Below are 12,098 nucleotides of genomic sequence, written 5' to 3' on the forward strand. Positions count from 1 at the left end.
GGGGCTGTTGATATACAAACACTTAGGCTAGGGTTTCCTTCCCAACAGCAAATATGCGCTCCAGGAGAGATGAGACAATGAGGACCCACAGTTTCTTGTGCTGGTCATGATCAAGACATAACATGTAACTTCACATGCATGCATATTTTGCTAACATGCCAAACCCCAACCTCCAAAGCCTCTTCCAAGCCCTGCCCCCACACTGAGATTAGCCAGAACTTCATTGTTCATCATTGTTTGTTTTGAATATAAAGTAGCATCATTAACATAGAGCAGGGATGCAGGAGTGTAGTTTGTATAATCCAATCTCAAATGGATCCTCTGCTTCTTGACCAGAAGTACATCACCCAAATTATAATTCTCATGCTCTTCCTCCAAAGATCACCACCACCAGAAGGCACTGACTTACACCGCAACACAGTCAATACAACTCAGTGTGCTCCTGCCCTCCAGTATGATGGAGCTATTGGGTCAGTTGTTTTACTTAAGAAGAGCGCAGATGGGCACCACCATTCTGAGGAGCTTTTCTTTTTTCATTAAATTTCCAGAGCCATTAAAAAAAATGCCTTACTGTTTGGCTCAGCAATTTTATATCTAGGAAACTCACCCCCAAGGAAATGATTAGAGATATAAAATATAAACAAAATGTTATAACACATTATTTGGAACAGGAGATATTGGAAACCACCTAAGTATCCAATAGTAAGGTATTTCAGACAAGCAAGTTATCGTGTTTTTATTATCAATACAATATTGATATCCTATATGGTAGTGTTCCACCATCAAAGGCATGGTTTAGCAGATTGCTGAAAGGCTCAGAGAAGTCAACACAATCTACCGCTAAATGAAAAACTGGTCTCAATATGCTATATTCAGTGTTTCGGGGCTGACTTGGTGGTTGAGAGATACTTGTCATTGTGGGGACATGGATGTGATCACCGGGATTGGAAACAAATAAACAAAACATTATGCTCACACATAAACCATCCTCAAATTTTAAAAGCTACAGCCTAGAAATGCACTGACATTTCAGTTGTAATAACCAAATATATATTCACAGACATCCAGACACACTAGTCTGGAAGGCCATAAAATTAATGTCAGTAGGATTTATTGCTAGACAATAGAATTGTGGTTTTTTCCCTATGTTTTCTATATTTCGTATAATAAGAAGCTGTTAGGTGCCGTCTATAAGATCTACTGCTGGTGGAGATTAATGGAATGTTGGCATGACAGCCTGGAGGAGGCTACTGGTGTGTCCTTTGAGGAAGGCCACTGGTGTGTCCTTTGAGAAAGGCCTCTTGGGTTGGGGATGGCTTCATCTGGAGGTAATGATCTAAACCAAAAGGAAACCTGATATTCTTTCATTGCTGGGGTAGAGAAATGGTTACTGGCAGCACTAAGATTTTAGAGGAAAAGAATCCAGAACCTAAAGTAGTGAGTGCCTTGCAGATTGGCATTAAGCATCTTCAAATATCCATTGCTTGCACATGGGCATCCAGGAAGGGCTAGAGGATGGAGACTCAAGCTTGGACTCCCCGCTTTGTTCCAATTGCTTTAACTTTGTTCCCCTTCTTCTAAGACAGACAGACACTTCCAGCCTTGCCTCATCAGCTCTACCCTTCTCTGATTATTTTCTTAACAGGATATTTTCTACTTTTCTTCTTTTTCATGATCCTGCTTTTATCCAAAGTCACAAATAGGTAAGAAAGTGGGAATTGAGACAAAAGTAGGCTCCATGAGGGAGAAGAAAAACAGCATGCTGAGTCCCTCTCCAGCCTCATCACTCACCCTACCAGGTCTGTCAACCTGCCCTGGAATTTTCTATGACTCTCACTTGTTCCCTGGGGCCTCTGGCTATCAGTAAAACAGTGACAATTATAGTACACTTGGGCAGAAAAATGATACCAAGTTTGAAAGAAAGCTATGACAATTCCCCAGAGTTCACTTGTGCCTCCAAGAGAGGCTCCACCCTTTATTCCCTTCATGCTTCTCACTGTGGACAGTGGCCTCTGGGATGTGCTTCTGCTTACTCCTCTTCAGTTGTCACATCAACCGAATCCTGGAGTCTCCTCGAGGAAATGCCCTGCTGGTTGGCGTCGGTGGGAGTGGCAAGCAGAGTCTGACGAGGCTGGCAGCTTTTATCAGCTCCATGGACGTGTTCCAGATCACCCTACGCAAAGGTTACCAAATCCCCGACTTCAAGGTAAGTTTGGCCGCTGCGGGAGGAGACCCCACCTCTCTCCAGCCACCTGCAATCTTTGCCATCTTTCTTTGGTTCTCTCCACCCCCTACCCAGACCCTTCCGTTCAATGCCTTTTACATCAGCGTATCTCGGCTCTTGCCCAATCTGTATCAAGTTTAGCACACAACATGCTAGCTGCCCTAGTAGTCTTGGGAAGAATTCAGACAGTCTGGCCAAGTTGTATAAGAAATGCATATTTGAAGAGAGAGGGAATAACCACTGCCTCTGGGACCTTAGTGACATTTCCTGGTTTCAGATAGAAGCCACGGTCTATGCTCTGGACAATGAAGAAGGGCAGTATACACAACTTTCAAAGGTCATTTGTCCAGCAGCCTCTTATATCCCCAGCCACAACTGTGTCACTGCAGAAAGTCACGGTATAAGTTCCATTAAGAACTGTCCTTAGTATTCCTGGGAGAGCTCCAGCCAGCACTGAGGACCTACCCACCTGCCCTCATCATTTCTCAGGCAGTGAGGAAAGCAGTAGATGTTTCCTTTTGCTCTGAGGCCACAGCCCGGTTTGTCAACACTGGCTGCATCCAGGATCAGTGAGGTCTTTCTTCCGTGTTTCTAAAGACAAGTTAGTGGCATGGGAAATGGGCCTTTGCAGAGTGGGTTACGCTAAATCTTGTCTATGGACCAGAATCTCTGAGAATAATGCTGACGTCTGCCTTCCTCCCCAAGCCGTTCCAGTTTAGTTTGTGTGGGGAACTACCTGGGCAACAGGACTACTCAAAGGGTCCTCTAGAGCAGTGGTTCTCAACCTTCCGAAAGCTGCGACCACTTAAGACAATTCCTCATGTGATGGTGACTGACCCCCAATCATAAAATTACTTTTGTTGCTACTTAATAACTAATTTTGCTATTGTTATGCATTGTAATGTACATATCTGTGTTTTCCAATGGTCTTAAGCACTCCCTACTGAATTGTTGGTTGGACCTCCAAGGAGTCATGACCCACGTCTTGAGAACTGCTGCTCTAGGCAATTCTCATGAGAATTGAGAAACACTGTCTTAGATCATAGATATAGGATAAGAAACATTAATCCAAAAAGCAGCCAGGTGCCTTTGAGGGATTATTTGAACACTACAGAATTTCTACAGTAGAAGAATGTGTGAGGCTGTTAGAAAATCAGTTCTCACGGGCACTGGAGAGAACGAAACATAGAAGGATGCAGGTAAACTTTGTAAGAGTTATTCGACAAGAAGCCAAGACTGGTTACACTGGATAAATCCAGGGCTTGGCATCTTAGCCCCAGAGTTCATCCATCTTGAGCTTTGTTCAGGTTTCCCGTGGGTGGTTTTATATTTGCACCATGTCTGCGTTCTCCAGCACATGTTTTTCAATGAAAGTCTTTTTCCTGAGCTGGTCATAAGGGCACAAAGTGTTGCTGGTATGGGATACATTTATCCCCGTACAGGTAGCCTCCAGTACATGACTTCTGGAGCAAGTAATTCCCTTACTAAATGACATTAGTAAAAGAGATGAGCAAGGACCATATCCATCCTGTGGAAAGGACCACCTTGATTTCCTTTCTGCAGTACCTCAGCAGCGGTGTGTGGGCAACTGTGGTGGTATGAATTCAGACCCCACTACGTGGTCTTAACTACTCACCTCCCTTGAACAGATGCCCAGAAATGTGAACCATTTCCCTACCTCTTACTGAAAAGCATCACTCCTCCCTACCTCCGCTTGTCGTCTTGCTTTGTTTCCAAGTGACGTAGATAAGAAAATGCTTTCACTCCTGAAGAGTGAGTGGCCGATCTCTTCTGACGAATCTTTGACTTTGATGATCTCGCAGGTGGACCTGGCCAGCCTATGTCTGAAAGCTGGGGTGAAAAACCTCAGCACGGTGTTTCTCATGACTGATGCCCACGTGGCTGATGAGAGGTTCCTGGTGCTCATCAATGACCTCCTGGCATCTGGTAAGGACGTGTTCGCATGTGAAGACCTCTGACAAGGTCGGAGTTGTTTAAAGATGGAGAGGTGTTGTCAGAGGTCAGGAAAGTCAGCTCGTTAGCATCAGTGAAGGGCTGATTTACCAAAGGCCTTCTTCCCAGGGCTGCTGCAGCGTACAGCTCCGCTGGTTCATAGGGTCTATTTTCATTGCGGATCAAAGAGTAATTTTGAGACTCTTCGCTGGATAAGATTTGATCAAGGGAAGAAGAGCAGTTAAGGGTCTGAAAATTTTTCTAAGTTTGGAGAGTAGATGCTGTTTTCTTAGAATGCCCGTGAGAAAGAGAAAGTGGAGCGTCTGTGAGTCTTCAGAGTGGTTAGATGCTGGGAGAAGACAGAGGGAGAGGTGCGCTGACACCACGGGGGGAGGGGGGGATCATGCCATGCCAGACGTTCGCGGTTCACCCAGGGTTTGATGACAGAAAATGAAGGGGGCAACAGACAGAGCAATTTCCATGTAACTGTCCTGAGTCTCCTGGGAGGTCCGCATGAACTGCCAAGTGTCCCACAACTGAGCAAGGAGAAAGCTTAGTTCTTGCAACTTTGTTGTTCTTACTTTTGTAGGAGTTCAGGATTTACACAAGGTATTCTTTAAACAATGATGTAGGCTGTGTTCAAAGACATGTACATGGTCACATGAAAAAATAAACACACAATCAATCCAATGTAGCTGATCAATGTTGCACATGACAAGAGGCTATGCAGTTGCATAAATATGCTTTCATTTCAATCAAAGAGAATATGCATTCCCAGAGCTTACATCAAACATGCTTGTAAACCACCTTTTCACCTGGGTCTAGAGAACATTCAGCCTACAAATGTCCCTAAACAAAATTCCCACCTCAGTTCCCTGCACTTCAAACGCCCATTCCTCCCTCCAGGACCCAGCCCTGCTCCATTTCATACCCCTAACTCTAAGGACTATGACCACAGGACATTTCTCCATCATTTCTCCTATATCATAAATGTTGCGTTTCAGAATGACGTCACTGGTTCCAAGTCACTGTCTGCTTCATATCATATACATATGGCATTGCCTCCTGCGGTATACGACAGTTGTTCCATGAAGAGCCCCTGGCTCCCGACCCAGACCATGTGCAAATGGGTTCCATAACGGCTTGTTTCTAGTGAGGATCTCGGCCCCGGATTCCTCACTATCTGGCTTCTAGCATAACACTGAGTCTACACTCATTTCTTTCCCATTTGATCCGGCTTAAACTAGCTTTATATCCAAGAGTTTTCCTGCCAACTTGTACACTTTTTCTCCTCTGACCACAACTGTTTCCCTTCTTAAACACTGTCTTTAACATCTTACTGTAGGGTTTAACATGGGGTGTCGCCGCAACTTTTGAGATGGTATTAGATGAGAGAGGAGTCCAATTCTCCTCCCACCCCAAAGCTTTCCTAAAACCCAATCTCTAAAACAACCGAGAGAGTAAAAGCGACTTTCCAAAACTTACAGCTTTGGGGATGTCAGGCATGGTGCCAGCTTCTGCTTGTATTTCATTTGGCGTCAATCCAGCCAGGTCACCTTCTCCTAAAACAACCATCTGAGACACTGACATTGTTCGACTTTAGCCAATTGGAGTTTCGTTGCTCAATGAAGTATTTTTAATTTCTTTCATTTTAAAGACAAGTCTGTTGAAGTGCAGATGAATTTTTGAAGCCTTCCCAATAAAAATGCAGCCAGCCTGCTCAGGAGCCATCGGGTGCATGGGTCCCCTTCAGGGTGCAGTTTTCCAAAGAGTGTGTTCTGTGCATGCATGTTAACATGGGGATGCAGGTTGGATTTTGTTTGTTTGTTATGGTTTTTTTTCTTTAATACCCTGCCTTTTAACTTAACAACATCAACAGAGTGGACCAGAATGTATCTTCTACTTTTCACATTCAAATAAATAATTTCTGTCTGGAAATCAACTGGATGCCTGTCCAGGGGATTCAATGCCAGGCCACAGGGGATTCTAAAACATCTCTCGATAATCCTTCAGTTTTGCGGGTATGCTATCATTCCGCTGTTGGAATTCAAGGGGAAAGAGGCAACTATACCTTGTGATGTAAGGTCAGAATTTTTGGTCTCTAGATAAAGGGACAAATCTGCCACAGTGGAAGGCTGGGTTGTGAAAGTCTTTCCCAGACCTGATGCGTTGGGCACTCCCGCCAATAATTCTGGCCATCGTAGTAGTTAGCTGCAAGTCAAGTGTATGCTACCGATTCCCCCTCCCCCAAAACGTTTGCCCCAAAGAGTCAGTGACCTCATGCTGTAGGCTGTGGTGTTTCCTCCCACACACTTTCAGTTCTTGGTACTACGGCAGCACTGTCAAGGTCAAGTCATGATGACAATGCCAAAGGGAAAAAAATTAAAAGAAGAAAAACCTAAATGATCAGTCTCTTGTTTTCCTCTTGTGTTCTAAACTCTGTGCCCATGATTCCCTCCGTGTGTGTCAGCCTTTCCTTTATAATCACACACACACACACACACACACACACACACACACACACACGAGCAATCCAACTGGTGTTGTTTTCTACCTATTTCTGAGACTATTCCCATTTGTCATTTTTTGCTATGACAAATGATGACACTTCTCAACTCATGTCCTTCCCTCCCAGGCAGCCCTCTGGCAGTATAGTTGAGGAAGGGTCTGTCTAAACCATACTCCCTTATGAATCCCTAACTGAGTACAGTAGAAAACCCAAAACCCTTTAGCACAGGAAAAATCTTTCGCTTGCTGCCCCTTCTCCCATTGCTACCCTCACAGCCTGATTACGAGTTAGCAGCTTCTACTCGCTTGGTGCCACAGGCCATACTCTTTGCAGACATCCTGACCCCCGTGTTCCTTCCGGGCCTCATCAGAAGACTCATCTCAAGAGTCTTCTTGGTCATAGTGCGCCTTCATTTTCCACTGTCAGGACTAGGAATGGCCTTGTCCACTTTGAGCAACAGGGGCTGCACATATTCCCACCGCATTGAAAGAAGATTGCAAATTTAAGGATACCAAAACCCTACTGTCGGTTGTTTGCTAATTTTACGGTGCCTAATAATCCCAAGACACAAAACCTTGATGATTAAATAGTTTCCATCCAGTTTAGGAAAGAAAGCTGCCAAAGCTATAGCCGTCAGCAGACTTTATTTCACTTTTCATCTTAGTACATAATGTCTCCTGGATCCGAGAAGACTTTCTGGGTGTTGTCTTTTAAACTGAAGTGCATAATACTGTGTGGGCAATCCTATGAGAATGGTGTGTTATTTTAGGTACTGGGCATTACTATAGAACAGTATATTTGGTAACTCCATGCCATGGGCAGAGGGGAACATGGGTACTGGAATAGCCATTGCAACCCCCTGATTTTAATTCTGGGGACAAAGGTAGCAGGTTTGGGTTTTTTTTCTTTTAATCATAGAATGTAGATGGGATCAAAGTTGACAAGCAAGTGTAAAACAGAATCAAGGACTTCCCTTTCATGCCAAGCTCTGACTTGATTGAGCCATAGTAAGGGATAAGAGTATCTTCCACCAAATCACACTGTGGTGGTTTGAAAAAATAATGACCCCCGAAAGGGAGTGTCACTATTAGGAGGTGTGACCTTGTTGGAGTCGGTATGGTCTTGTCAGAGGAGGTATGTCACTGTGGAGGAAGACTTTGAGGTTTCTTATATGCTCAAATCATCTATGCCCAGTGTCTTAGTATCACTTCCTGTTGCCTGAGGGATCGAGATATAAGAGCCCTCACCTCCCTCTCCAGCACCATGTCTGCCTGCATGCTGCCTTGCTTCCTGCCATGATGAAAATGGACTAATTCTCTGAGCTGTAAGCCTCGACAATTAAATATTTTCCTTGATAAGAGTTGCTGTGGTCATGGTATCTCTCCACAACAAGAGCAACCCTAACTAAGACACACACTAACCACACAAACGCTAATCTGGCTTGCAAAATGCTAAAGCGTGTGGCCTGGAAACCCCTGGGGTTAGAGACAGGCAAGTGTCTGAGATGTTTAAAGAGCCTCTGCCTCCACGCACATCACTAGCTTCCCTCTGACAGCTTTCACCGAAGCATAGCGTTCATTTATCACAGAGTAAGTGACAGGAATGTTGTCAGAAATAGAGGAACAGGTCGGAAAATGGGGACTTTGCTCACAGTTCAGATGTGTGTGTCACCAGATACTCCATTCGGTGATTTTTTTTTTTAAGTGATTGGGATCTTGAGAAAGCCAGCGATGGCCAGCTGATGAACTGAGTGACACTGTGCGCATGCCCAGAGGGCTCAGATTCTTGGGACGAGGAATGTTCTATAAGCTCAGAGCAGCAAACATTCTCTACGGGGTCAGAAAGTAAATACTGCAGGCTTTGCAGCTCACCCAGTCTCTGTCCCAACTGCTCAGCTCTGTCATTAAAGGACAAGATAAGCCCAGGCAGTACGTAAACCTAAGAGCATGGCTGTACCCAATAAAAACAATTCATGGACAATAAAATTTGAACTTCACATAGTTTTCGTGTGCTGCTAAATATTATTTCCTTTCCAACATTAAGGAGTGTCTAAAAATATCCAGTTCTTAACTTGGAGGACATACCAAAAGGAGACAGTAAACAAAATGCAACCTGCAGGCAATAGTTCTTATCCTCCCTGCGCACCATATTTTAGAGAAATGTCAAAAGTACGCCAAGACTTCTCTTTCAAAGGAGAGTAAGGTTAAAAGGATGCAGACCAGTCCATTACAAACATCTAAGATGAGGGAACGGGGATCCACACCCTACCTCACGCTCATACACAAGGAAGTGCAGGCAAGTGCAGAGACGACTGAGCTGGAAACCCTAACCGCTGCAGAAACCATGAGTGTTTCACAAGCCAGCTTCATTGCAACACAAGCCCTGAGCGGAACCTCTACACTCCCAACACACTAAATACCCTTTTAATGTCCTAGCGGCTTTCTCTGATCCTTGTTTTTATCAAAAGAGGCTGAAATATGTTGTTCCATTTGGAAGTCCTTAATTTTAACAAGTGACAATACAAGGTATTTTATAGGCAGGCTACTTATTTTTTAATATTTAGATGTTTATTTTATGTGCGTGGGCATTTTGCCTGCATGTATGCCTGGCTGTGCACCACATGTGTGTCTGGTGTCCATGGAGACCAAAAGAAGTTGCTGGATGCCTTGGAACTGGAGTTAGGTAATTATGAGCCACCTTGCAGGTGCTGGAGTTTAAACCCAGAACCCCTCTGAAATAGCAACTTATGCTCTTAACTGGTGAGCCATCTCTCCAGCTGTATCTTGATCTTTCAAGTGATTTAGGCTAACTGGCATGAATCTTATGCCTGGGTCAGTGACGTGAGCTAAGCTTCCTGCAGGTGTGGTAGCGGTTCAAGGATGTGCACTAGTTCAGATGAGTAACAAGATCATAATTCCAGGCACACTGGTATTGGAGACCATTGGCTAAATTGCACACTTTGGGGACATCAAGTACTCTTGAAAGGAGAATGGGCAGGGTGATGCCTAGAACTTCTCCCATCTCTGGCATTTCTTACAGCACTGGTGTTGCCATGCTGGTTTGAGGAAAGGACCAAAGGCTCCTAAGAGTTAAGGACCTCATGGGATCTTGTGGATGGTTCTGGGTCCAGATGCACGACACTAGCATGGCGACTTGTTCCAGCCATGTGCAAGGACTTTCCTGACAACCGCGAGATTTCCTAAACCTTCACATCATGACAGGGCTTTGTAACTATTTAACTAACCCACTACGTCCTTCTTTCTTCCCTCTCTCAAACTCAGCTCCCTGAGATTGCTCGACACCATTGAACAAGAACCTCACATCTCCTTGGGTCTGAGTTTATTTGCAGAATCCTCCTGGCCTCCCTCCTTTCCCTTCCACCTCTCCAAGATCAGCCCTTCCATCTTAGCAGGAGCCAACACAAGTCAGAAAGTTTCTCTTCCCATCTCTTCTGCCTCACTTGCACCCTGGCTTTCAAACATATCAAAACCTGTCCCTTCTAATTTAAAAATATATTTACTTTTTTTCCCTCATGTGAAATCCAAACCACAACCTTAGATCCTTCTCCCAGACTAAATTATCTGAAGAATGAAATTCACAATATTCAGATTATCACCCCCACACTGACTGTTTTCTTTAGAAAATATTTTGAACATTCAAAAATCAGCCAGACAAACACCCCTGGGATTGGAAATGATGTTGAAAGATTAAAACTTTTCCCTGTATATATGAGAGTTTCTCTACGTAGGTGTTACAAAGGTGCTGGATGACTTGATGGTCCAATTATGTGCATTTCAACTTTACAAATAAAGCATGGAGCTACTTTCCATAGTGACTATGCTAACTTAGAATTTAGAATCTGGCCAAAATACAAAACATAAAAACTCTGCACTGTTTCCCTATCTCCCCACCCCCGCAACTTCACCAACGCTCCATCTATCTGACACTAGGTTTTGTCAACAGGAAAAAGTGAAATATCATTTTCCTTTTCCATTTTGCAAGTGACTTGGAGCTCTAGGCAGCTCAAATATTTATTTAAAGTATTAAATAAAGAAGGTTAAGGTACTTGCTGCCAAACCTGATGACCTAAGTCATCCCTGGAGTTCACACAGTAGAAGGAGAGAGCTTACCCCTTCCAGTTACCCTCTGACCTCCACATGCTAAGTCTCACTGGATAGCTCCATTCCTCCTGTATGTGGGATTGCTTGCATAGTTTACTCATTGGCCCTTGTACTGATAGTACTTATGAGTTTGTAAACGTTCTTTCCAGGTTTTGGATACTAACCCTCTCCTCATTGTATAGGTGGTAAATGCCACTTTAAAGTCTTTATCTAACTTCCAACATACCAATTTAGTTATAATGTCATAAAAGTACACCGTATTTTAACATCTTAGGTTTGTCATGTTGTTTCAGAAATTCTGTCCTACCCCAATGCCTAAATTTTAGTACTTAAATTGCTCCTGTCTTGATTTTTGTATTTATGTTCTTAATCCACCTGAAATTTATTTTCACATTGTCGTCTGTTTTGTGGTGTTGATATTGAGCTATCCAAGCATCTTTGCTTATTAGTCTATCCCATTGTGTGTCAATCTTCAATATTAGATTTTGTTGTATCTATTTTTCTATCAGCTGAGTCAGCTTCTAAATATTTCACTTTTATTATGTTAATTTTCTCCAGGGCCAATTTTGCATTGCTTTAACAGGCTTAGCTTTACAGGGAGACTTGGTATTTGATAGGATGACTACCTCACTCTCCTCTCTTCTTCCAAGTACATCTGGGATATATTTACTAGGATCAAACTTCCTCTTGGGTTTTTGTCTCTGGGTCAGGTGTAGTACTCAATGCATTACACCCCATGTGTACATGTCTCTTTTTCATTACTAAGTATCTCATTTCTTTCCTTCAGTAACAATTCATTTCTAAACTAAGACCTTGCACATTTTTGGTACTCATTACTTACCTGCCTATAGTTTTGTAGCTATTCTAAGTGATAACTTTTAAATTAACTTTTTTCTTTTGCTGGAGAACAAAAATGCAATTTATTTTACTATGTTGCCTTTGTATCCAGTAAGGCTGGCACTGAACACTCTTCTGAGTTCTGATTATTAGTGTGAGCATTTTCTTAGATTTCCTTGTTTAAAATTGGATTTCAAATGATAATAGTTGTATTGCTTTAATTATCTTTATGCATGCATCTGTTTTTGAATATTTTGCACAGTCTGGAACAACCTGTATGATCGTGAATAGAAAACATGACAGTAGCTATGCATGTCTTGTTCTTGCTTAAAAAGCAAATATTTAGTGTTTTATTGTAAGCATGTTTGGGATTGATATCTGTCACTGGATTAAGACAAATCTTACTTATTCCTGTTTGCTAACACTACGTTAGAAACTCTGCCTCTAAATTAAT

General features: G+C 43.1%; 1 protein-coding gene across 1 annotated transcript in view; it reads left to right on the forward strand.

Moving 5' to 3' along the window:
* Dnah9 (dynein axonemal heavy chain 9) overlaps positions 1–12,098 on the forward strand; it is a 362,388-nt gene that overhangs the window by 213,518 nt on the left and 136,772 nt on the right. Inside the window, exons 44-45 of the mRNA XM_087910517.1 lie at positions 2,044–2,206; positions 4,048–4,171. Coding sequence (XP_087766643.1) covers positions 2,044–2,206; positions 4,048–4,171 — 287 coding nt within the window. The remainder of the gene's footprint in view (positions 1–2,043; positions 2,207–4,047; positions 4,172–12,098) is intronic.

Source organism: Myodes glareolus, chromosome 9, assembly GCF_982192425.1.
Source record: "Myodes glareolus chromosome 9, mMyoGla1.1, whole genome shotgun sequence".
NCBI lineage: Eukaryota > Metazoa > Chordata > Mammalia > Rodentia > Cricetidae > Myodes > Myodes glareolus.